The sequence below is a fragment of the Cololabis saira genome, chromosome 12, assembly GCF_033807715.1.
Source record: "Cololabis saira isolate AMF1-May2022 chromosome 12, fColSai1.1, whole genome shotgun sequence".
NCBI lineage: Eukaryota > Metazoa > Chordata > Actinopteri > Beloniformes > Belonidae > Cololabis > Cololabis saira.
In genome coordinates this window covers 14,458,557-14,485,711 of record NC_084598.1, presented here as the reverse complement: position 1 = coordinate 14,485,711, position 27,155 = coordinate 14,458,557, and the positions used below count along the sequence as shown (strand labels likewise).

Below are 27,155 nucleotides of genomic sequence, written 5' to 3'. Positions count from 1 at the left end.
TATTTTAAACAGACCTTGAATGTCTTAAAAACAAGCTTCTGATTGTTTTTGCTAAATAAATTAGAAATTCAGCCTCTGAGCCATGTCTGCAGCTTCCCATTCTCTAACCTCCTTCTCTATGTGGGATTCTGAGTAGGCGGGACTATGATAATGAGGCTCTGTGCTGATTGGCTGCCTGAATGACGCGATACACCGCTACGAAAAAATGGCGGAAGCTCCGGCCGGCGGAGTTAGTTGTGGACATGGTTTCACGCATCGGAGGCCAACTTATGTAAATCGCATTTTCGTTACGTAACGACGGGAGGAGAATCTGAACGGCTCGTAGAAGCCACATCACACTGGATGGCTCATCCGGGCGGCTGTACAGACACTGCAGAATTTGGTTGCTTTCCTCCTTCTCTGAGTTAGCAGGCTGAGGAGAGACCAATTTATATATGTTAAAGCAAGAAAAAACGTGTTTTTCATAATAGGTCCCCTTTAAGTTTCATTCACATCAGTCAACCTGTACACATAGTTATATTTTAGTCAGTGTCACCAAACTTTGTAGAGATATAGCTGTATATCTGTTGTATATTTGCTGTTTGCAATCAGTAGAGAAAAACATGGGGGGGACATAGCATTTTTGGGGCCCAGACTGTCAAAGGCTGTAACTCAGTCATACATTGAAAAAATTTGGTGCATATGTTTTCAGTCCAACTCTGAACACACCAGCAGTGTAATATTCAGGAAAACCTGTAGCGCCACCTGTTGGCAACAGGAAAGATACTTTGTATTACATTTTACATTGTCCCAGAAACCTTCTGTGTGTGATCAATGACCCCCCCCCCCTCAAATTTTTAACTTGCAGGGATGGGTATTATATAGACAAAACATTCTTTGAAGAGAATTTCACTGTAGAATTTATTTCTTTTACAATGTTTCTCCAGCTGTTTTAAGTTGTTTATTGGCTTTATATCTCTGCTACTATGTTAAGTGCTTTGTAACAAAAGTGCTATATAAATACAGTTCATCATCATTATTCAGTCGCCTAAAAAGTTGATATTGCAAACTTCTGCTACAGATTAGTTAAACACTTTCTGTAATATGTTATAAATCTGTAAAACTGTTCTAGTATATGTAAATATATCACAATGTTGAAAAAAATGTAGGCGTATCCACCATCATGGAAACATTGATGACAAAATTGGTGTTGATCTGTTTAATGGTCAATTACCCCATAACAACATGGTAGACAGCAGTTTCAGGGACACACAAAATGTTTAAAACTATTACAAAAATGGAATATAATTGATCAAAGTTACTGGTTTTATTGAACTTTTTTTTTATTGAATGAAAAAAGCATTCACTGAAGTTAGCAGGGGGGGCATAGGTGCGAGGGCCCGGCCGACGCTGCTTGCAGCTTTAATTCACTTATCTTTTTTAACTGATGATTTCAGTGCTTTCAGATGCTTTTAAACAGTCTTAAAAAGGCCTGACACAACATAGTCTGATACGTCTCCATCAATGAGGCCTGTTCCATTGTTGTGAATGAACCAGCAGGGAACATGTTCTCCTTCCTTCACGTTGGTCCTGAAGTCTCGTTGCCAGCCTCTGTGTTCAAAGAGAGACATTTCATGGTGACTGAATGAAACTGTAAGTGCATACATAAACTAGCTAAACGTTTATTATGAGTAGACATGCATATCTGAGCCTTTTAATGTACCTGGTTACGTTGAGGTCATGTCCTTTCACATGCATGGTGGCATCAGGTTTCTCTGGTGTCTCGCCTGGACGCAAGTCTGTCACCTCATATGCAATACCATGATAGAACTGACCTGAAATACAGTTAGTAAATCCATTAAAAATAAATTGATATTAATAGTAAAACAGAGAGATAAATTACCCTTACTTTGTTAGGTATGTGTAAATTACATTTTGTGAATAAAGCTACAATAATGAAAGAAACTGAAACTGAAAATCACCATCAAGGCAATTTTAATTAAAAAAATCATCAGAGAGGAACCTATATAAGTTTAGATATGAAAACTAAAAGGCTGTTTCAGAGAGTGTTTTATTTTACCCAGCAATCCGTGAACAGACGGTGACAAGAGGTGGCTGTCCAGCGTATAGAAACCCAGGTAGTCCTGGTGGTACGGGTGCTTCGCCCAGACTTTGTGTAGCAGGATCACAAACTTAACTGAGTCCTTCAGTGTTACTGTGAGGCTGCGATCCTTAGTGACCAGAAGATCTACTCTACAGCGGAAAGGAGGGAACAACCATGTTAATCATTGACTTTTATCTAGAACTTTCACAACACTCATGTAAAAGGCTGTTGTCCACTGCAGGAATTACAGAGCGGCTTTGTGTTGTTTTATGTTGGTGAAGAAACTTTTGAGGGGAAAACAAAATTCCAGGTTCGAATGTCATTGGTAAAACTCAGATGGTGCAATCTCTCTCTAAAAAAAAAAGGCAATTAAACAATATATTAAAAAAAGAAACAAGCTAACTGTTGCTTCCTAAAACATCAATATCAAAACGTAAATTTGTTATTTATGGGACAAAGTATGTGATATTTAAGGTGGTATTGATTTTATTTACCAATTGTAACTTCATCCTTCACATCACATTTTATTGTTTCTCTCCTTTCTTCAGCTGAATACACACTCTTTTTCCCTTCTGTATATGTTTAAGAGCTTCCAGAGCAGCATGCTGCCTTACCCAGCTGCTGTGATTGACAGCTGGACCCCATCTGTCTATTTAATGTGTTTCAAACTGCTGCATGGATTTGCACCAAACGTGGTGTATTGCTGGTTTCAATGTGGAAAATGACAATAAATCATCAGACTGAGAAGTTAATATGTCATCTGCATTGGCCCCACTGTTCCCTACTTTAAGCTTGAGAAATGTTATTTGGTTCCCTCCATTGTTATCAGTTTTTTATGATCACAAATCCATAGTTAGCCTTTTCTACGTTGCTGTTCTGCGTTTAGAACATGACAGTTGAGGCTGATACAGTATTACTTCATCCTATGACGACAGTGTATCCCCCACAATTATTGAAAAAAGGCTCAAGGCATGATTAAAGTTCCTGTGAGCAGCTCACTGTAGTTCCTGCAGTGGAAAGAAAGCTGATGGGGCGACTCACTTGGGTCCCTTGAGAGAGGCCGTGTCGGTCCATAACAGTTTGACCTGTTTGTCGTCCTGGAACACTGAAATTTCCTGAGTGCTCACCTCCATCCTGAACCCCAAAATCTGGTGGATGATGCCGAAACGCCCAAAGTAGGTGTTGATTACTCCATTAGGAAGAATCTTCTTGTCTCCAATGATTTGACCATTGACTAAAATACCTGAAAAAACATAGCGGTCCTAGATGAGGAACCACAAATCTAGCAGGTTGGAAACTAGCAGGTTCCTAGCTTCTGTATTTCAAGATACATTGATGATGATGTGTCTGTACATGGGTGTTTGTATATGTATGTGATCCTAAAAAGTAGTAAAAGGAAGTACCAATGGCGACTGAAATACCTGGCTTTCTATTAGGACTACACAATAATGTGTACGACAACAGAAGTTACATCACTACACATCAAATGAAATAAAATATTAGCACAAATGATCAACATTACAATTCTGCAAAATGACATCCTACAATCCCACAATGAACATTTTAGTAACAACTGAAACTAACACTAAAAAAGGGAAGTAGGCTCGAGGGAGAGGAGATTATGTCAACAAAATGACGACTATTTTTTTTAACCCACATCAAAATAAGCTGCTATTTTAAGCCTACAGGGTACCTACAGACAAACCACAATAGTGTTAACTTCAAGTACACTTTCTATGAGTGTATTAACGGGGGTGTTTGTACATGCATCTCCTCCTAGTAAACGGCCACCTTGTAAGGAGTCCATGACTACTGGTCATGCAAATTACCATCAAAAGATGGAAAAAGAGGAGAGTTCCTTTGGTCTTTAGATATAACTGGATCAATATTTAGATATTTATGAGAAAATAGGCAAGTAGGAGGAGACACCACATACTTTTCCTCTTATGTCTCCTGTCAGCAGACTGTATAACATAAGAATATAACATAAGATTATAATATAAGAATAGTAGCTGCAAAGTTTACGCTCTTTCACATCTATTAAGTGACCTCCAACATGCTGCAAAACTCTGGCATGTTCCTTTAACTAGAACAAGACGGAAGGCTGACCTGATTTTGGGTCTCTAACCAGATTGAAGATGGTTCCCGGTATGTTGTTGATGTTGAAGCACAAGGCATCATCGTTATCAGGGAGCTCTATCATGAAATGAGGGTCTCCATCCACTGTAATTAACACACAGATTTGAAGGAAGCAATAAACAAACTGCAGTGCTCTCACCGTGAGCATGAGGCAGATATATTTCATACTTTTCTCATTACACATTCATTTTCTCATGAAGTGAAAAAGTAAATTCATAATAGAAGGTGTTACAGTGTGAAAAGAGGATAGTGGCCCTTGTTTCTGTTATAAAAAGATTTAAGGTTCCGTTGCATTTATTCATTTAAAAACTGTATTTTACAGTGGAAGTAAAGATTTATGGTGGGTTTTATAGCAGCTAATTAACAGCTATGATGATGGAGTGATATAAAGGCAGAGACATGCAGCTAGTATTCTTAAATCACACTTACCAAAATACGTAGGTACATATGAAGCGGGTAGCGCAGGGCTCATATATTGATACCCTAGACACAAGAACGATGCAATATGAATCATAAGTACTGCATCAAATACCTAAATACTGTATTGTGTAGAATGACTGTCTTACCCATTTTTTCTGCTTGTTGTCTTTGGTCTGTCAAAAAACACATGAAAAAACAAAACATGACGTATTGAATTTCACCATTTTAAACTTGTGTCCCAGTCTTTGCTGGCGTAGTTGACTGAAGGGAAACGTGAAAATGGAAAACGCAGGACTGAGGTGTCAGTGGGCCACTTGAGGCCCAGTGAGACGGTGCAGGATCTAGTGTGGCAGCCTCCCACTGCTAGAGAGCAAAACAAACTTCTTCTTCTCCTCTATTCCATTTTGATTCTTTTTTCCCTCCCATCCATCAAACTGGATTACAATCTTATTATCTGGAGGTTTTCATCACCAACATATACCAAGACACTAGAATAACTTTTCACTACTAGAAGACCAAGCTTTTCTGATGTTTCCCACACAGAGACCAATATGGAACTAACTTCACATGTGCGCTCTGGTCATTCAACTGGGAAATGAGGAAGAGCTTTGTTTTCAGTTGTGGAAGAACATGTCATCAAAATCCAGCAAACAATAAAATAAACAAACACAATTAAACTAATAAACACAGTTGTGACGGGATCAGCCGTCCGGCTCACAACCTAAAACTAAACTAGTTAAATGTGTTAATTATGTTTCTCTGCCCAGACACAAAACAGCCTCTTACGTGGATCTTTGTAGTTAAAGAAAAAGGTGGTTTGGTCTGGCCAGTCAGCATTCCTTGGTGAACAGCTGGATGATTAGCTCTCCGCAGGGGATCCTGATAAAGAACGGCTCTCTCTCTCTACTGCTCTCCTCATCTCAGTGTGGATGAGGGTGCAGCTTGGGCACAGCAGCCTGGCCTCCTCCAACTCCAGGTCGGTCCAAAGGCGTTCATGTCGGGGCATGCAAGGGTCCCTTGTTTGGCTCATCTGGGGCTCAGAATGTTTGCGGGTCACTCATTGCAGCGCTGCAGACTATGGTTGCCATTTCAAGGCGACCAGACGCTTCTTCAGTCACGATAATGGAGAAGGTCGGCCCATAGCTAGTAGCTCTTCATGCTAAAATAGGAGATGTATTTATAATCTTAAACATATCCAGCTATTTCAGACGCCTCCAACTGTCCAGTGACAATATGAGGTGATTAGGATTTGATTTTAATACAGTGCTCAACCCATTAATGGACAGATCCAGTAATAAGTGGCAGCCCACAGATGTTGGTGTTTATAACACCCAACAGCCAGAGAGTACCGTATACATTTTTCTCATAATTATGCTCCAGTTACTTTCACTTGGAATCAAAAAGGTTCACATAATCATACTACCAGATGGTGTTTTAATACCTTTGTTCTTAAAGAGTCTGAGTTTAACAAATATTTTGAAAAAGAGTGCGCATCCTTCCTAGTGATTAATGATTCCCCAAAGTCATCATCAACACAACTATGAGCAACAGGTAAGGCAACGTGCACATAACCCAAGAGAAAACACTCAAAAAGAATTAAGAAAATATTAATTTAAATTAAATTAGATAATTAATTTAAAAAAAACTAAATTCGGAGACCCTGACAAGAAAAAAACAAATATTTGGCTAAATAAATAAAACAAAACAAAGGAAAAGTAATGATTCCCACTATTAAGGACTCAGCGGGGAAGCTTACCAACTCAAGACATTAATAAAATATTCTGAGACTTCTATGCAAAATTCAACTCATCTGAAAGGACTGGGAGCCACCAACCATCAACCCAATTTACAATAACATTGAGCTCCCTCAACTTGACAAAGAAAAAATTGACAAACTGGATGCACAATTTACAGAAAATTAACTTTCTGCTTCCCTTAATTGCATGCCAGATATCAAATCTCCGGGACTTGATGGCCTTAGTGAACTTTTTTACCTGACAAACTGTCAATTTTACATCTCAGCAGTCTAAAATGATGCACTTTTAATTTGAAGATAAATAATAACTAGAAAAGGCTGCGTTTTCTTTGAAAATGCAGGTTGAACGCTGATGAGCTGAACCTTGCTGAACAAACTGCTGAACTACTGAAAATCAAAGAAGTTCCTCAAGTCAGGTGCACATGTGAAGAAAATGGCAAAACATAGCTCAAACATTTAAAAACTCTTGAGATGATGGAAGAAGAGAGGAGCTGAAGACAGGAATGGGCACTGACAAGAGAAATACTTGCTAAAGAGAAAAGGATGAGTTTAAAACATGAAGATGACCTAAATAGAAGATTATTTCAAAAGAGTAAGATAAGCTTAAGAGAAGATCAGCTGAAAAAAGGGTCAGCTCAAACCAGGGAGATGAGCTAAAGACAACTAGTTGACCTCAAAGTAAGAATCAGTAGAAGCAGAGAATTAGAGCTGAAACAGGAAGACAGCAGCCTGAAGAGAAGAAGATGAATTGAAGAGAAGATAATATGAAGAGAGGAAGTTTGGATGAAGAGAGAAACTGTTTTGAAGAGAGGAGGATGAGTTGAAGAATTGAGCCAAAACTCAAGCAGAATGATCAGATTTAGTAGGTTGCTTAAAGCCAAATAATGCTACAAACCATTAATAAATATACAGACAGCTTTTAAAAAAGAAAAAGAAAAGAAAATGGAACTTCAATAATTAGTACTAAATGGTAAAGCAATACATTAGCCTAGAAAGAAAAGCTTGATTGCAGTTAACTAAAGAACAACCTGCACACAATGGCAATATTCAGTTACCTTCAGTCAGCTTGTTGGCGATGAGAGGCCTGTCTGGTCCGTCCTCTGTTTCAGGCTTGATCACAACCATCGAGGTGAGCGGGGTGACAAAGTTGTACCGCAGGGACATTTCCAGGGCCTCAGCTGTGGCGTTGGTTCTCTCGTCTGGTTCTCCACTCTTACTATATTGAGGAACACGTGTCATTGTGAATCTTATTAATAGCTCAGAATCTTTAACGCTAAATATTAAATATTCTCAGGGGTTTTCTAACAATGGACCACTGGCTATCATTCAGAAATAGTTATTATAAAATGATGTTTTAATGTGATAAATTTAAGTCAGCGAATTGAGAGAAATAACTAAACCGACCTCTTGTCCAGTAACTGCTGGATGGTGAGGTAGGCCCACATACGCTCAGTGAAATCTCCAAAGATGTACTGCTCATCTGGGTACATCATGCTCCAGTCCAGGACATCTGCCTGGCCCGACGCCCTGAAGACATCATCATACTCCAGAACACATAGCAGATAAACAAAAAACAAACAAACGAGAAAAGCAGAACAATTAACAGGCAATCTCATTGCCACAGCACTGTATCTCAAGTATTTCTTTCATTTTCTCACCCCCTGGCCCAGCACCTCCACAAGGAAGGTGTCCAGGTCGTTGTCCATCAGCTGACCGGCCACCACGATCTCCGAGCCATTAAACAGCTGACTAAAGTGACTGGTTGTGACAAAGTCCACTGTATTTTTGGGATATTGCATGTCCACTTCTAAAAGCAAGGGGCTGGACACCTCCTCATAGAAACCCTGGAATAAAATGTATACAGTACATATCAAATGTATACAATATACAAATATTTAAGTATTAATAAGTATTTATTTGATAAGAAGCAGTCATGATATTGCTTTGCATGATGTGGCAGAGCAGTTATTGGATGAAAACTCTCCACCTGTGGGGTGGTAGTCTAGTGGCTACAGGGGTGGGCTTCAAGCCCCAGAATGGCAACCAAGATGAACCACCTTGGCCTTAACCCTAATTGCTCCATGGTGTGTGTCTCAGATGTAAGTCGCTTTGGATAAAAGCGTCTGCTAAATGACAGTAGTAGTATTATGTCCACCTGGAGCTGAAGCGCTGCGTCTGAGCCCTGGTAGATTCTGCGGGCCAGGCCATTGTTTTGCGTGCTCATCACATCCAGGAATGAGTAGTCCACATCATGTCCAAATCCAAGACAGAAGAGGGACATATTTCCCCCAATACTAGCACGGACATTCTCTTGAATCATTGGTATATCAGACACTCCTTCAGATGCAACACACACAAATGTAAATACCAATATAAAACACATTATTAATGTATAACGCAGAACACAGTGTAAACACTCTGTAAACACACCAGCATTTGGCATTCCATCAGTCAGTAAGATAATCATATCAATGCTCGTCTCCGGCAGCCTATTGGCCTGTCTGTCCTGGCTCAGCAAGCTCACAGCGCTCATCATTGCACTGTTGATATCAGTACCTTGACAGAAAACACAAAATAAGCTGTGAGATGTTGTTTTTTTTCTATTCATAAAATAAAAATGGCGTCTGGTTTATGATCTTTGTCTACCTCCACCGTGTTTGAGACTTTTGATGTAGTCAATGGCTTTTGCCACATTTTCCTTGGTTGCTTTGGTGAGGGTCTCGCTCCAAAGTGAGACTTCAGTAGCAAATTGGATGAGTGCAAAGTGGTCCTCTTCGTCGAGGTCTTCCAGGATGGCCACCATCGCCTCTCGTGTCTGTATAACATCAAAGATCACATGAGCTTCGATGCATTTGAGCAAATCAACAGATGGAACATTCTCCAACCTGAGCGATCTTTCTGCCGGCCATTGATCCACTTTTGTCTATCACAAACACCACATTCTTGGGGACTACGGGTAGGTCAGGCGGAGCAAAGAAGTGCACAAAATATCCATTCACAATCTGAGGAGAAAGCAGTCAAAACATAAAGAATAACAAAAGGAACAAACTGAACCTGGTGGTTCTGATTCCACTGTTTAGTGACCAACATCTGACCTGAATGTCTCCGAGGCCCGTCTCCCGGTTCACATCATACTTGATAACAAAATCCCCATCAATGAGCGTTCCATCACAGTCCGGACACTTCCTCTGTTGCTCCATGGAAGGTGAGAACAAGATGTGCGCCTGGCAAGTGGGTGAATACATTTTTTGTATAACATTACATCTTTTTGGAAGTGTAAAGAACTAAAAAACTTCCAAAAACAGACAAAGACGAAGCTTTTTGAATAATGTACCTTTTTGTCTGTGACGGTTTTCTCCACCAGAGGGAGCAGCTCATTGGAGAGGAACGTTGTGCTGACGTCAACTTGAGAAAGGCCCTTGGGCTCATAAATATTTGTGGCAATCTATTTCCACAGATGCAAACAGAGAGTTAGTTTTTCTGCCTGAAATCTGAAATCATCATTGTGATTTCCATCAGGCAAGATTTAATCATGAGGATGTATTCACCTGAAACTGCTTGACCAGGGTTTTGGGCTTAACTCGGGTTAAAATCTCGTACTGGCCCATTTTCCTCTGCAGGAGCTCCTCATAGGTCAAGACAAATGTCACGTTACTCTCGGCTGCAATGTTGACAGACACCGAAAACTTCTCCATCTTTCTCCCAGAAGCTCTGCAATGAAACACAGATATAGCTCACTCGTGCTTCTAATACAATGATGAATGCAGATGAATGCAGTATTGGAACAGCAGCTTTTTGTGTTTATTTCATCTCCACATACTCACTTGACAAGTCCAGCTGTCTGGCCAGAGGAAACAGCCTTTTCGTACTGTTTCTTGGCCTTCTCCTTTTCCTTCACCTCTCCAACATATACCTGACCTTCAATCTCCCTTTAAAGCACAAAGGTAGAGCAACACGACAGGCCTTAATGAGAGTAACTTATCTGCATCATAAGGAAGGTTTTAAAAACTGTCAACACAACCGAAGACAAACTGACATGCTGAAGTTGGTGATGAAGGCAGACTTTGGTAACTCCACCTCGAAAGAGATTTCCTGCGAAAGGTTTGCTTTGTTTAAAGCCAGTGAGGTTATGACGGTGTGGGCAAAGCGAGACGTCACAGTGCAGTCCACCATCACACTGTGTACCTCCACCTGAGGCAGAAAGATGTAAACACTAATTAGTATGCAAGGCCCCTTACTGCAAGCAGTAAGAGTAAAGTTTTACATTGTTCCTCGTGCATCTTAAACCAACAGTAAGGTGGTTCAGGTTTTCCAGGTGGTCTTGTCCATTGAACTGTTTGGGAGATGATCCACATTGCTCCCTCTGTGTAACACAAATACTTTGCTCAGGTATTGATACCAGGCTCAAGTTGTCATGGTCTTGGGTTTTGTTCCAGTTTTTGTATTTATGTCTTGTTTTATTTTGAAATCTCATGGCCTTGTGTTTTAAGTTTTTCCCTGCCTAAGCTTTTCTTTTCTCTTTTTTTTTAAATTCCTGCTCAGCAGCGCTTTACGTTAATTAAATCACATTTCTTGGAACTCCCTCTATCTCCTGCATCTGGGCCCTACTCCCCCACACCTTGACGGACGGATCTGAATTTAACAAGTCAAGTTTTCGGACCAACAATGTTGTGTGTTTATGGTGTTTATGTGTGAGAAGTGAGAAGAACAGGAACAGGCCACGAGCACTGTAGTCGAGACCAGCATAGACCACAACAGGCACGATACTGTATCGTAGATAATAATGTGGAGTAGATGGCCGTATCTGTCCAGTAACATGCTGAGAATTGGTTGGAAGTTCCAAACTGGAAATAGGAGATTCTCTCAAAAAGGGGTAGCAAATTTGAGCTGCTGTGGTGGTTAGCCAGAAAAAGGCAGCGGTATAGGTGCAGCTGCCTCACAGGACCTTCTGCCTCACAGAAGGTCCTGGGTTCGATTCTCGCCGGGGACGCTGTGGGTGCTGAGGGCATGTTTACTTCCTCACGTCCTCAGCACCCACACCCTGGGTGGGGTTGGCGAAAGGGCCTTTCTGTGTGGAGTTTGCATCTCATCTGCTTCTCCTCGTGTTCCCCTGGGTAGCTAATGTGAGCTACCCTCACAAAAACATGCAACAGTCCTGGGCTATACTGCCCCCTCTGGCCAACTGGGGCACAAGCTCAGAGCAGGGCCCTCCTGGGAGGGTGAGGAACGCCCAGGACTGATAGGTAGGAGTCCTGGGTGAAAAAATGGGAAAAAAAAAATCAGGGGATAGAAAAAATATGTATTTATTTAGAAGTAAAAAAGATGTTGAGCGTTAGGCAACATCGATGCCAACAGTAATTCAAGGACGTCCAAAGGGGGAGTGTCCTCAGCTGATTTCAGTAATATATGTGGACTTTAGTGTCCATGATGGCAGAGATACCTGTAGTATCTTAAGGCCTCTACGCTTCTGCTACCAAGCATGAAGAGGCAACCTCCCGGATGAGTGGGCAGTCTTTACTGAGAAGTTGTGAACTCACCCTTCAATTTATTTATTTTAAACAGTTTCCATTAAAAGTTTAAGCCCATTTATACAGAAACCTTCATGTGCTAACAGGTGCCAAAAACATTGCAGCTTGGAAAAAGTGTTTAAAAGACATTAGGTCACCACTTCCACCCTGGGAGTGGAGTAATGAGGCTGCGTCATAAGAGCCAGAATGTTTTTTTTTCTTCACTGTAGAAATAAATCAAAATTAGTTGGAAAAAAACTAAAATATTGATTTGTCATTTATCTTTCAAGAGTCAAAGCGTTTATTGTCACATGTACCGTGAGTAAACAAGTATCCCTGTACAATGAAATTATTACTTTGCTGTCTTTCTTTCCAAGTTTTATAATAGCAAATAACTGTTAATATTTCCTCAAGTTCTTTCTTACCATGGTCCCATGTGCACTTCGTTTCTGTAACAGAAAGCAACCACACAGTAAACAGGCATATTTCAAATTTTCAAGGTTAAAAATCGATAGAGCTAAAGAACTAAAACTTCTAAGTGATTAAATAATACAGCTTCAACTAATATTCACTGCAATACAATTTAGAACTGATTTGGTACATATTGACATTAAAAAAAGAGACAAGAACAAAGATGTTTTCACCAATATGAAAAAAACTGTTTGTCATCAAATACTTTTAACTCAGTACCTGAAGCAATCTGGCAGCTCCCGTTTCCTCCTGAAATACAAATAAATACAGGATATAACCCAAGAACCTGCCAAGATATCAGAGGGGAAAATGCTGCTGCCATATGGGCCAGTGTAGACTGTAAACCTTTACAGTGGATCAGAACTAAATTCAAGTATAAGGACTAATGTGATGATGAACATCAGTAGATTGAATATCAAATCTAAAGGGGTGCAGACATTTCAAAAGAAGATAAACTAGAGGCCACATCAGGAGCCACTATGGAAAAACAACAACAAATGTAAGGATCATAAAGTGGTCTGATCCTAAATGATGATCTGGATACAATAATATGAGCCTGTAAATTTACCTGAGAAGGTTCATTGTCCCTGGAGATGAGCAGAGCTCCTGATGCCAGGCTGGATAGGCAGAGACAGGAGCAGCCCCAGAGCAGGGGCAGCAGACGGACACTTAATAGTACAGACATCACCCGCTCCAGTAAACACTGGCTGGCCTCACTGCCGAGGAATGAGTCTTCTGCTTCAGGGGAGGGACATCATAAGGGTGTGCTACGTTGGACTGCTGACCAACTGACAACAAGCTAGGTATTCATGAAGTTGAGTCATCAGGGTTCAGATTGAAATCTTTGTGCGCAAGTCAATATTTATCTTACAATGTAAATAGTGGACAACTAAAGAAATGTTTGAAAGTCCCTGATTCTGCAAATGTGAGAAAAAGACATCTTTAAATGTTTCAGTCTTAATAAGTAAAATCTGTGTTTGTGCACACACACAAGAACATGGCCAGAACCATAGCCTATTACAGAGCAACCCTTAGACAGGGCTGCCAACAACAGGTGGTACTATTTTCCTTTTTCAACACAATCTAATTTTATTCCCCGACTGGCTGATCCTGTTAAAGTAAGTATACAGCACAAGAACACAGGAAAAACCCCAATTTAGTTCATAAAACCAGATTTTAACAGGACAGGAGTTGCCTGTTTTCAGTGTCACAACTTTACATGTTGTACCTGGAAAATTTCCAGCTATGTACATTTGTAATAATTGATAACGTGGCCCTCTGAGGAAAACAACTCTTGTTACTGTAGAATTATAAACTTTTTTACTCTGTGACTTTTTTTTATTCATTCTTTTTTTTAATTTTCATAGCATGTCTGCTTACTGGTTAACAAATATGGTTATTTGCCTGGTAAACCGTGAAGAGAGAGTATGGGTCGATAGAGGGGAAACCCCCTGTATCATAACCTTGAGGCACTCACATAAATCAAAGTCTTAGGACTAAAAAAAAAAAAAGAAGAAAATATTTTTTGATAAACTTTTATTTCTTTACAGACATTATGAACAAAAATATTTCTTGCAAGTTAAAGTTAAATATGGTACAATACCTCCACATAGCTGCTGTAGGTACTCCACACCTGTTGTTTATTTGTTTGTTACTCAAGAGTTGTCATACTGTACCTTCAGGTGTGTTACTTTGACCAGCAATTTTGCTGCCACTTTGGACTTTGATCATGTTTGTGTTTGTTCATTGCCTACACTGGAACATTTCAACACTACTTATTTATTGAAATTCTACTAAATTATATATATTAAATCAGTAATGCCAATATAAAGGATTGTGTGTATCTTTAAAATTAAATGGTAGTACTTGCTGCTGTTTCCGTAGAATGACTGATATATCTAACAATCCAACTCTGAACTTTAACCTTTGAAGGAAAATAATTCACTCAGAAAATGGTCAAGTACAAAAAAAGCATAGCACAGCATGCACAACAGTAATATTAAAACTATTCAAACTAGCACAAAACTAGCTCATCCACTTCTCTTATATATCAGAAACCCTTTACATGCACCATCATTCATCATCATACATAATCATTGTCCACTAATACATCTGAAAGAAAGTTCCACAGAGTATGTTCTTCAGTCAGTTCAGTGCTGTCTCTTCTCCATCTTGCAGTGTGATTACTTGCTAAACACACTGGCTCCGGGGTCTTTGGCAGCAGCAGGCTTGGAGAGGACCGTCTCAGCTCCGGTCTTCACATTGCTGAACACAGACGGAGCCACTTTCCCCATACGCTCTGAGCAAAAGAACAAACATAAAAGGCTTTGTGATATGTGATATTTGAGGCTGTATATGATAATTGTAAAACAGCGACTAGACACACTGATAGTACTGACAAAGTCACAGTTGGACCGTCACCACATTCTTTGGTGTCTTTAGATCCAAACTTTTGTCACAAGATGGTCTAATTCAGCTGGGGGAATATCATCTTTGTTAAAGGGGGACCTATTATGGCATCTAATACCTATTTTAAACAGGCCTTGAATGTCTTAAAAACAAGCTTTAGATTTTTTCTGCTAAATAAATTAGAAATTCAGCCTCTGAGCCATGTCTTTAGCATCCCAGTCTCTAACCTCATTCTCTATGAGGGATTCTGAGTGGGCGGGGAGGCTATGATAATGAGGACTGTGCTGATTGGCTGCCTGAATGACGCATAGAAAATGGCGGAAGCTCCGGCCGGGGGAGTTGTTGTTGTTCCGACCAGAGTTAGTTGTGGGCGTGGTTTCACGCATTGCTCCCGTTGTTACATAACGACGGGGAACAGAATCTGAACGGCTCGTAGATCCACATCACACTGGACCGCTCATCCGGGCGGCTGTACAGACACTGCAGAATTTGGTTGCTTTCCTCCTTCTCTGAGTTGGCAGGCTGAGAGAACACTTTATATGTTAAAGCAAGAGAAAATGGGTTTTTCATAATAGGTTTAAGTAGAACGTTTAAGTTCTTTGTATTTAAAGAATAATGGCGAGGAATTGTCTGCACATGATGATGACGATAGTGAGGTCAATGAAGAAACAAGGAAAGTGAAATGACAGATAAACCAAGTCAACATGACAATTTAAGTTAGACTATAAAAAAAATCAATAAGGTGCAAGAATTAACATGCAACTTTGACTTTTAAACTAGGTCTTGATAGAGAAAGCAGCTTTATAGAGTATGTAGATGCTAGTTTTGCTAACCTAGAAAGAAATTTAATTTCCAATATAGAGCACTTAGAAAGAGATATAGTCAACTGTATGCTGCGACGAGATGAACAATGGAAGCTTTAACTAAAGAAGTTTAGGAAACTCGTACTTCCATAGCACAGACAACCATAGCCACATCTCCTGAAGCCAGTTACCTTGTTCCAATCTATCCAGATCTCACTTATCAGCCTGGTGCAACCCCTTATGGTAAATAAATGGTAAATGGCTTACACTTATATAGCGCTTTCCAGCTGTACTCCTACAGCCCCAAAGCGCTTTACACTGCAAACATTCACCCACACACACGCACGCGCCGGTTGTCGTTGGAGCTGCCATACAACGGCGCTGGCCTGACAACCGGGAGCAACCGGGGGATTCAGTTTCTTGCCCAAGGACACAGGAGGAACTAGGGTTCGAACCACTGACCATCAGGTTCATGGGCGAACGCTCTACCAACTGAGCCACCTTCCCCCTTATAACCCCCAATCTCCTGTTTGGTTAGATTTTCCTACCTTTGGCAATAAAAAGGATTTAGACGCGATTGGATTTATTGAACAGTGTGAAAATTACTTAGACCTAAGACCTGTACCAAATCATGAATTACTGGGCACCCTATCTGCTGTCTTAGAAGGACCAGCTCTAAGATGGTGGAAAGCCACGAAAACTGATGTACAGGATCTGAAATCCTTTAACGAAGCTTTTCTGTCTGCTCAAGGAGTGTGCAGAACAACTGAAGGATGCCCTCACAGACATATTCAACATCTCCCTGCGTCAAGCTTTTGTGCCATCCTGCTACAAAGCCTCAGCAATCATCCTGGTTCCTAAAAAAACTTGTAACAAATTTGAATGACTATGAAGCTCTTTGAAAGGCTGGTCAAAGGTCACATCACCTCCATCCTACCCCACTCGCTCAACCCACTTCAGTTTGCATATCGCCCAAGCCGCTCCACCGAGCATGCTATATCCACTGCACTCTGCACAATGATATACATTTTGTGATATACATTTCGTGGAAAATACAGCTCAATGTAGTTGCAGGTTGTGATGATTACCACTACAGTGATGTAGCTGGTGTAATGATGTGGGTGGGATGTGGGGGGGGTTAATGGAGTGATGTAATTGTAATTACTTATGTATTTAGTTATGTATTCATACATTTAAAATGTAAAGTACTATAGGAAGTATATATATGTATAATTGTGCTTTTATATGAATGTATTTTAATTTTCATGGACCCCAGGAAGACTAGTTGGCGTTTTGCGTCCGCTAATGGGGATCCAAAATAAAAAACAAAACAAAACTCCACCTGTCTCTGGAACACTATGGTCCCAATGTTGTTTGTGGATTCGACTTCAGGAGGAAACAACCTTTGCACAGCTAGAGCTAGCAAGGACACTGTGGTGGAGATGGTCCCACACATCAAGTTCCCAGGCGTCGAAATAACCGACAACCTCACCTGGATGCTGCACACCTCCACTGTGGAAAAGGCTCACCAGCGCCTACACTTCCTGCAGAGGCTAAAGAGAGCACACCTCGGCCCATCTATCCTCACCACCTTCTACAAAGGCACCATTGAAAGTGTGCTACCAGCGGCATGTCTCCGTGGCATGAGAGCAGCAGGGATCATTGAAGTCACACTGCGAACCCATTAGGGACCTGGAAAAAACAATGCTGCCTGTCGAGGGCAACAAGAATAATCAGGGACCCCACTCACCCCTATCATGGACTGTTCTCCCTCCTACCCTCATGCCAGGGGTACTGCAGCTTGCCAACAGTGATACCCAACTGCCATCAGACTTTTGAACACCTGCAAAAATCTCATGTTCTAGCCTTATTTATTCCGTCCACTTCTTGAAATCTGAAGACTTTAACAGAATTTAAATTGATTTAGTCTATCTGCCTTTATTTACATATTTATACTGCATTGCATACTGCACAAGGAAAAATGTTCCCTCAGACAGAGCCAGCTACGCTTCCTGGGTCATCTCATCGACCAGTCAGGGGTCAGACTGGACCCTGACAAAGTGGAGGCCATTCATCAGCTGCCACCATCTGAAAATGTGCAGGAGATAAAAAGAGTCCTCGCCATGGTGAATTACCTGGGCAGGTTCATCCCAGCCCTTGCAACAGTGGGACAGCCATTGTATGAGCTGCTAAAGGGCAAGAACATCTGGACCTTAGGATGCTCGCAACAGTCAGCTTTTGAGGATATTAAAAGAATGCTGACAAAAGCACCCGTTCTTTCCTTTTATGGTGTCACAAGGTTCACAGCTGTATCTGCAGATGCCAGTAGTTATGGACTTGGAGCTGTGCTGCTCCAACTCCATGGAGAAGAGTGGAAGCCAGTAGCCTCCTGCTCCAGATGTCTCTTGGAAGCTGAAACAAGTTACGCCCATATATAGAAAGGAGTGACTGGCTGGCGTGTGAGCTTTTGAAGAGTTTGACAATCTGTGTGACTTAGATGAATTCAGGCTTGAGACAGATCACAAGCTGTTAGTACCACTCATGAACAGCCACAGCCTCAATAAAGTTCCTTTAAGATGTCTACGTCTCCTAATGCGACTTATGAGGTAAACCAGTTACTGTGTATGTGCCAGGAAAAACCCTCGTCATTGATGATGTCCTGTCCCGAAGCCCACAAATGTACACAAAAGAAGAGAATGACACACACGGCGAGTTGGAATGTTATGTAGCTTCGGTGGTACAGGGCATCCCAGGATCTCTGAGCAGGATGGAAAGCATGAAAATGGCCACTGCAGCTGATAGCGAGCTGAAGTCTGTCATCAAATTCATAAAAAGCAGATGGCCAGAAGAATACAGTGGAAATGTACTACCAAACGTCAGAGAGTACATGAAGATGAAAAATCAGCTATCAGAAGCTGATGGTTTGTTCATACGTGTAAGCAGGATCGTCATTCCACCGTCACTGAGAGCCAACATCCTACAGAAAATACACGATGGACATCAGGGGCTAACAAAGTGTAGACACAGAGTAAAATCTTCAGTTTGGTGGGTCGGACTCTGCAGAACATGCTAGTCATGACAAGAGCATGAAGACGCTCGCACTAACACTCAACTATCGCAAACAACAGGAATGACAAGTACGAGACGTCCTAACACTTCACTGCCTCAGAGGGATAGGATCGGGCGATTTGCTGGGTGGAATATATTTTCAGATTCACATATACCTGGTCATTGTACATATTACATACTTACATACATATTATATATTTTTCACTTATTATATTTTTTCAATTTTTATTTCTAATTTGTTATTCTATTGCACAGTGGTGCTGTTTTCACCAAGTCATATTACTGTGTACATTGTAGATTTGGCGAAATAAAGCGATTTCTGATTTCTGATTCTGAAAAAAAGCCTTATTTTGTTGGTAATAATTCCTCAGGAGGCAGAGGACTACAGCCTGATGTATTTTCTGACCCATTTGCATGCAACTGCTTAATTAAATCTACTGAAATCTGGCTCATCTTTCAAGTCTGTGGAAAACCTTATTAACACCTCTGTATAATATGTTTAAACCACTAGGTGAATAGCTGGACTGAAACTGAATGCATTTAGATTACCAGGAATGATTTCACACCCACGACAACTCTGACAGGGAGATTTTTTGTACCACGGCAGGAAAGTTTATATCAAGCAATACATTTCTTTTTAATATGATTAATTGGCAGGCGGCTCAGCCAATTGCTGGCCGTTATCACTTCCTCATCCGTAATTGTCATGCTAAAAATCTTCGCAAAGCAACCACCCGTTTGTACAAAGCCAGGGCCGGCTAAACGCAATATCATAAGCTAACTTTGGCTGACATATAGTGGGCGTGTTCCCGTCGGCTTGCTGAGGTACATGGCTGAGCCCCATACGAAGAAATACAGGCTTCAAAACCGGTCTTCAGAAACCAATTGGTCATTGTTATGAACAGTCTATGAATAAAACCCTATCGTTATGTTTCCTGGTTACCTAGTGGTGAGGATTTGGTGTGGACCAGATTGGATTCCCAGTCAGGGAATTTATTTTTTACATATTACAAATCTTAACATACCCTGTTAAAATTGTTTTAAATGTCAAACACTTAACTGAAATGTAATAAAGGTTAAAAATCAGTTAGTGTGAATGATTGTTAATAAACGCATTAATTCATTTCTACATGTTAGTACTTAGTTGAGTTGGGAAGGGAAAAGTTTCTCCATTTCTGAGTCAGTCTTTAACATGTAATATTTTTAGACAAAATATAAACGTTGATTAAATGCCATACTCACCACACTCCACCATGACCTCATAGGTCTTACTCTTCACCTCGCCCTTCAGCCCCAGTTTACTGCGAGCTCCTTTCAGGTCCTCCGCCTTCATCACTGGGCGCTTCTTTTTTACCTTGCCTGGCTTCAGTGTTAAATAAAAAAAAAAAAAAGACTTATCAAATGCAAAACAATCTAGTTTTTGCTTGTAAAAAATCCAAACACCATTACCTACCTCTGACATGGTTAGTAAAGTTTATCAGCTGATCCCAAAGACTGTTTCCAGTATATTTCGTTTGCTGGTTATTTTATTCTCTTTGTCTCTATCAACTGTGACATTATATATAGTCCTAGTCTGTACCCAGTGAGTCATTTAGACCCCTCCCCTCGGTGTCACTGCCATCTGTTGTCAGTGTGTATTATTAGGAGTTACGTACAGCTGGAATGGGTCTTCCATGAGTTTACAAGCCAACAGCTGATAATTCTGGACACAAGTGCGACTTGGCACTACGGGGAAAATGAAAAACATCCACCACCCAGCAGGCTGAGTGCATGTCTCTTTGGTCAAATTATTCTGAATCTTTTTACGTCAAAATCATTAGTTTACTTTTGTAAATGTTTCTGTTGAGCCACAATTCAAAGGCAATGTCTCATTTTCAGTTGGCAATGGATTTTTCTTTCTTTAATGGAAGGATACCAATAAATGCCGGCCTGTGTATTCAGTTTAGTATTTGCAAATAGCTGAAGGCAATAAATTAATTTCTGGGCGCACAATTAAGGTTCAATTGTTCAATCGACTGATAAACTGTAAGCAGGTCCCTCCTTTAATTAATTCACGAATAAACTAAGTACCAAAGTGTGAGGATTTCTTCTTCTACCAGTGTCAGTTGGATTACCGATGAGAGAACTTGAATAAAATGATCCAAAACACAACACTGAATTTAAAGGGGGTAACAATTAGACCAGATAGCAAGCTGATGTATCATTTCCTTTATTTACTTCCATCACTTGCTGTTTAATCATTCAGTAGTTTAAACATTGCAGAATAGTTTAAACCACATTTTTCCTGTGTGATCCAAGCATTACAATAACAATATAATATTGGTAGGTGCCGTACTTTCCTTTTTTTTTAAGTATTTATTTCTTGCAACTTGCCAAAAACATCATGACGACATTACCAGGATCATAGTTGTCACAGTCTATATCAGTCCGTTTACTTTTAAGGAAAGCCTGTAGCCACTCCCGCAATAAAATCCAGCACATGTGGATATACTGCACTGTATGGATTATTCTGGCATGTTCACACAAAAAACAGACACACCCTTACCTCAGCTATCTGGCCCAGACTCATATGTGTACAGTTTAGAGGTCAAAGCAAGTCACAAGTATAATTGTTCACATCAGAACCTGCTGATGATGTCTGAAGATCTAGATATATACACACACACACACACACACACACACACACACACACACACACACACACGTATGTACATACATACATACAGTATATGTAAACACATATTTATAATATATATATACATATATATATCTATCTATCTATGTGTATATATATACGGTATATATATATATATATATATATATATATATATATATATATATATATATATATATATATATATATATATATATATATATATAAACTCACTGGCCACTTTATTATGTGCACCTCTCCAACTTCTAGTTAAGACAAATTTCTAATCAGCCAATCACATGGCAGCAGCTCAATGCATTTAGGCATGTAGACATGGTCAAGACGATCTGCTGCAGTTCTAACCGAGCATCAGAATGGGGAATAAAGGTGATTTAAGTGACTGAATGTGGCATGGTTGTTGGTGCCAGACGGTTATTTCAAAAACTGCCGATCTACTGGGATTTGCGCACACATATACACACACACAAGGAAAACCGGACATTATCATCAATTTATAAAACCCCCCCGGACGCCGCGGACAGGACGTAAAAAGTGGACATGTCCGGGGAAAAGAGGACGTTTGGTCAGCCTAGAAAGGCAACTCAAATAACCACTCGTTACAACCCATGTATGCAGAAGAGCATCTCTGAACGCACAACACGTGGAACCTTGAAAGCGGATGGGCTACAGCATTAGAAGAGGCGAGGCTCAGTGAGTTAGACGTCTGGTTATGCCAACTAGACCATAGTCCAGTAGACTCAGCAGTTAGCCATGCTAAAGTAGCGGAGGACCCCTGCTGGTGCTTAGAGTTTCTGTCTGAGTTTTCAGATTTCCTACCTGGTTTATTGATCAGTACAGACAAGGACATCATAGTCGTGACTTTAACATTCATATGAATGTTGACAGCGATAATCTTAATTTAGCTTTTAATTCTCTTCTAAAATAGATGGAAATTTCACAAAAAGTAAACAAACCGCACACTGTTTAATCATACCCTCGATCTCATCCTCGCCTACGGTGTAGAATCCGCTAATCTTTTAGTGTCACCTGTAAACTCCCTCCTACCCGACGATTATTTAATAATGTTGGAATTTAACACTGTCAACATTAAAATGCAAAATAGGATGTATTACTTTAGCAGATTTTTATCCGATAAAGCTATTGCTAAATTTAGGGAGGCCATGGCTCATCTTACCCAAAGTGGATCATAGTGAAGCAGTTGAGGACTATGACCTTGGTTATACTTCTGCAGATATTGATATCCTTGTCAGTAACACTGCAGATTTGCTGCATTCAGCTTTAGATGCAGTTACTCCTTTGAAAAAGAGGGTCTCTAACCATCCATCCATCCATCCATCCATTGTCCACCGCATTATCCGAGTCCGGGTCGCGGGGGCAGCAGTCGGAGCAGGGATCCCCAGACTTCCCTCTCCCCGGACACCTCCTCCAGCTCTTCCGGGGGGACTCCAAGGCGTTCCCAGGCCAGCCGAGTGACGTAGTCACTCCAGCGTGTCCTGGGTCTTCCTCGGGGCCTCCTCCCGGTGGGACATACCTCACGAGGGAGGCGTCCAGGGGGCATCCTATACAGGTGCCCGAGCCACCTCAGCTGGCTCCTCTCGATGTGGAGGAGAAGCGGCTCTACTCCGAGCTCCTCCCGGGTGACCGAACTCCTCACCCTATCTCTAAGGGAGCGTCCAGCCACCCTGCGGAGGAAACTCATTTCGGCCGCTTGTCTCCGGGATCCCGTTCTTTCGGTCATGACCCAGAGTTCATGACCATAGGTGAGGGTGGGAACGTAGATCGACCGGTAAACCGAGAGCTTTGCCTTTCGGCTCAGCTCCCCCTTCACCACGACGGTCTGCTGAGGTCTCTAACCATCGGAGCTTAACTCTCTGGTATAATTCTCATATCTGCTGCTGTTGAAACAAAAGTGCATCAAATGGAAAGGAAGTTGTACTCTTGTAAGTCTGTAGACTCTTATTGTGCCTTAGAAAATATACTAATAGTATATAAAAAAGCCATTCACAAAGCTAGAAAAGCTTCTTATTCATCGGTGATAAAGGATAATAAAAGTAACCCTTGTTTTCTGTTCAGCACTGTAGCCAGGCTGACGAAGAGTCACAACTCTGTTGAGCTGTCCATTACTGCAGCTCTCAGTAGTGAAGACTTTATGAGCTTCTTTAACAGTAAAATCATGAGAATTAGGAAAAAAAAAAATCAACCAGGTTCACCTGGTAGTGGCTGTGGGCGTTTCTTCAGTTTTAGCGACTTCTGCAGGCTCTGTCTTGACTCTACACTGTAACAATAAGTTATTGTTTATATAAATGTTCACTAGGAACTATTGTTTTACATTGCAGGAGAGTTGCTGCACGGAAAGTTTTGCGTGATGCACCCCGCATGAACCGTTGGGACCGTTATGTTATTGGACCATTATGTTATTGACCCGTGTGCTGATACTATAATAAATTATAACCCACTTGGGCTGAAATAAGAAATTCTGTAGTCATTGACTAAGGAAAGAGACAGAATTTAACCCAGTGGCAGCGGTAGTGAACATTATTGAGAAATTACTGATGGAGTCAACGTGGTCGGACTGACGTTGCAGCAGTAATTAACGGACGAGCTAACGCTTCGAGACGAGCCTGCCGGCGACATGGACGGACTGAAGCCACCGCAAATGCTGTGTTTGGACTCCAGCAATCTCTCAAAAACGTGGAAGACGTGGAGAGACGAGTTTGCACTGTATGTGGAACTGTCACTAACATACGAGGAAGTGAACGGGATCATAATGAAAAGCTGAGACTTTTTCTGGACCGATGTAGACACAAGGACATAAAACTAAACGTGGAAAAGTTTGAACTGAAGAAAAAGGAGGCCACATACATAGGACACCTCCTGACGGCGGACGGACTAAAAATAGACCTGTGAAAGGTACGTGCTATCACACAGATGCCGAAAAAAGCAGAAGGGAAAGCAGTCCAGAGACTTCTGGGTATGGTAAATTACCTGGCCAAGTTTTGCCCAAATCTCTCAGACCAATGCCAGGTGTTGAGACAACTGACCCACAAGGACTGTGATTGGGATTGGACAGCACAACATGAAGACGCGTTCCTCACACTGAAAGAGACTATCGCGAACGCTCCTGTGCTGAATTATTACAACCCAGATGAAGAATTGACAGTACAGTGCGACGCCTCGGACACTGGTCACTGGTCGCACTCATGCAGAAAGGTAAGCCTGTCGCATACCAAAGCAGGGCACTCACACAGACTGAGCAGGGCTATGCCGAGATAGAAAAAGAGCTTTTAGCTGTGGCATTTGGCATGGAAAAATTCCACTAGTATACATATGGCCGCAAAGTGACGGTGCAAAGTGATCACAAGCCGTTAGAAACTATAGTGAGAAAGTCGCTTTTGAGCGCACCCAAAAGACTGCAGAGGATGTTGATGCACATTCAGAAATATGATTTGGATGAAGTGCATGTACCAGGAAAAGACATGCTACTAGCGGACACTCTCAGCAGAGCTTACCTACCTGAGTGTTCATCATATGGCTCAGTAGAAGCAATCCGCTCTGCGACAAAAAAGGATGAAAAACTGCAGACTCTCATAAAAACAATGAACCAAGGGTGGCCAAATGAAAAGAACCAGACATCGAGAGAAAATCTGGCAATACTTTTCATTTCAGGAGGAGCTGAGTGAACGTGCTGTCATCCCAGATGCACTGAGGAGTTAGATCACACACCGCTTGCACTCCTCACATCTAGGTGTAGAAGGATGCTTACGGAGAGCTAGGGATTGTGTATTCTGGCTTGGCATGACGGACCAGATCAGAACATATGTTGCAAAGTGTGACATTTGTAGGTCAGTGGATGATAAACAACAAAAAGAAACGCTGCGCTCACATGAAATATCAGACAGACCCTGGGCAAAGGTGGGCACGGATTTGTTTTCATTTGACAACAGAGAATACCTTATCACTGTGGACTACTATTCCAATTTCTGGGAAATAGACTATCTGCCCAACACAAAGTCCACTACAGTGGTACAGAAACTGAAAGCCCATTTTACTCGCCAAGGCATCACTGATATTGGCCGGGTTTCCCAGATCAGTTAAGTAGTTCTTAACAGCGAAAGACTTCTTTCAAACCTTCTTAAGGAGCCTGTGAAAGAAAATCGCGTTTCCCAGAGTCGCTCTTAGCTTAAGTATCTCTTTCATTAAGAAGGAAATGAAAGATGCTGCTGACCCAGTCTTTACAACCATCTTAGTGAACAAAGACTCACAGATCCAGCTGCGTCAGGCAAATCAATATCACACCAAGCAATGAGATATTAAAACAATGCACCCCGCACAAATTTTGATCTATTTTATACTTTAGATTTATATTGTTTAGCATTTATTGGTGACAGCAAAGGGGGAAAAAAAAGAAAAATAAGGAATAACAAGTGTGTTCCTGTATATGCTTTATGCGCACAAATAAAACGATCATCATGAATATCATTTATTTGATAATTTGGCTGCTATACAGCATGTTCTCGCTGCAAATCAACCGTGTCACCGTGCGCGAAGCAGAACTGTTTATATGAACGCATTGGTGCGTCAGCACTTCAGTCCCCTGGACGTGCTGTCGGACCGGGCTGTCCAGGCAACCGTGACACCTGCCCGAGCCCGAGCCCGAGCACCTACATGTGTGATGACAGGGAAGGAGCAGCTGAAGAACGTGATCCTTTGATGAATCGTTCATTACAGTCTCAAATATAATCAATGGTGTCGGTTTATATTAAAGAATCTTTTTGCCCAGAAGAAAAAAGAGCGAAGACAACGACCCATAACTATTTTCTTCTCTTGAAAAAACCCACCTGCACCGCGGGGTTTAGGAGAAAAAGACGCTACAGAGTCGGGATGCAGCGTCTCAGAAGAGCAGAGGAATACGTGCGAGGCGGGGATGATCTCTGCAATCTGAAGCCCTCTATAATTGTAAAAAGAATTTCACTTATCACAGGTTCTTTTTGGAACATAACCCCTGCGAAAAACCAGGGATTGCTGTAATTCCACGTTGCGATTTGCGAAACTCGCCTTCTCTTGGCTCATGTTTTTGAACGCACACACACGCCCACCACGTTTCCTCCCGGTCTCTGCGTGTGGGGAAAAAAAGCCTCACTGTAGCCAGAAATAACGGAGTAACGCACCGTTTGGATGAAAAAGGGTCATTGAATTATATTTATCATCTTAATTTTTCATTATAACGCACAAGCAGCAGTGAATTAGTGCGTTAGGTAGCAGTGCTGCGTGTGAAAATGCGCTGATAGTGATCGGTGATCGATTTGCCTGGCATCGATTGATTTGGTTTCAGAACCGGACAGCTGCTCCAAAGAGCTTCTGAAAGAGCAAAACTAAAGAACGGTGTTAAGAAGTCATCTGGGAAACACCCGTATCTTAGGGTTCTCTCTTAAGTGAAACCTTCTTTGAACCTCTCTTAAGTCCTTAAGAGAGGTCGGATCTGGGAAACCCGGCCATTGTCATTTCAGACAATGGACCACAATATTCATTGCAAGAGTTCCAGCGATTCAGCCGACAGTGGGAATTCCAGCGGAATCAGCCGTCAAGACAGCAAAGAGACTCCTGCTCAAGGCAAAAGCTGCAGGACAGGACCCCTATTTTGCACTTCTGCATCACCGCAACACGCCGTCACAAGGACTAGACATGAGTCCAGCGCAGAGACTTCTCAGCCGCCGCACCAGGACGCTGCTGGCCACAAAGTCAAGTCTTCTCCAGCCAGTGGAGCGGGCACAGCAGGGAATGAGAAACAACCAACAACGTCAGTCTGCCTACTACAACAGATCAG

The 27,155-nt window shown here is 41.4% G+C and overlaps 2 protein-coding genes across 2 annotated transcripts; both read right to left on the bottom strand.

Annotated features, from left to right (window-relative positions):
• Positions 1 to 1,183: 1,183 nt before the first annotated feature.
• Positions 1,184 to 13,083, bottom strand: itih3a.1 (inter-alpha-trypsin inhibitor heavy chain 3a, tandem duplicate 1). Its single transcript, XM_061735640.1, has 22 exons — positions 12,945 to 13,083; positions 12,596 to 12,625; positions 12,331 to 12,354; positions 10,435 to 10,589; positions 10,223 to 10,327; positions 9,947 to 10,109; positions 9,733 to 9,843; positions 9,494 to 9,622; positions 9,284 to 9,400; positions 9,045 to 9,213; positions 8,829 to 8,954; positions 8,554 to 8,735; positions 8,057 to 8,242; positions 7,803 to 7,942; positions 7,454 to 7,614; positions 4,789 to 4,815; positions 4,652 to 4,705; positions 4,193 to 4,306; positions 3,125 to 3,326; positions 2,060 to 2,232; positions 1,703 to 1,814; positions 1,184 to 1,590 (listed from the first exon to the last, which is right to left on the bottom strand). The coding sequence occupies exons 1-22, from the start codon at positions 13,059 to 13,061 to the stop codon at positions 1,452 to 1,454; spliced, it is 2,736 nt and encodes a 911-aa protein (XP_061591624.1). The 5' UTR covers positions 13,062 to 13,083; the 3' UTR covers positions 1,184 to 1,451.
• An 812-nt stretch (positions 13,084 to 13,895) lies between these two features.
• Positions 13,896 to 20,248, bottom strand: mustn1b (musculoskeletal, embryonic nuclear protein 1b). The gene is made up of 3 exons (XM_061735639.1): positions 20,111 to 20,248; positions 19,900 to 20,020; positions 13,896 to 14,675 (listed from the first exon to the last, which is right to left on the bottom strand). The coding sequence occupies exons 1-3, from the start codon at positions 20,117 to 20,119 to the stop codon at positions 14,560 to 14,562; spliced, it is 246 nt and encodes an 81-aa protein (XP_061591623.1). The 5' UTR covers positions 20,120 to 20,248; the 3' UTR covers positions 13,896 to 14,559.
• Positions 20,249 to 27,155: the final 6,907 nt, after the last annotated feature.

Bases quoted from the DNA above. Each gene is read 5' to 3' on its own strand.
- itih3a.1 (XM_061735640.1), bottom strand. From the start codon at position 13,061: ATGTCTGTACTATTAAGTGTCCGTCTGCTGCCCCTGCTCTGGGGCTGC. The intron at 12,355-12,595 runs GTACTGAGTTAA...TTTCTGTTACAG, and splicing joins GAGCTGCCAGATTGCTTCAG to AAACGAAGTGCACATGGGAC. The intron at 10,328-10,434 runs GTCAGTTTGTCT...TGTGCTTTAAAG, and splicing joins TTCATCACCAACTTCAGCAT to GGAGATTGAAGGTCAGGTAT.
- mustn1b (XM_061735639.1), bottom strand. The intron at 14,676-19,899 runs GTGAGTATGGCA...TCTTTTGCTCAG, and splicing joins TGAGGTCATGGTGGAGTGTG to AGCGTATGGGGAAAGTGGCT.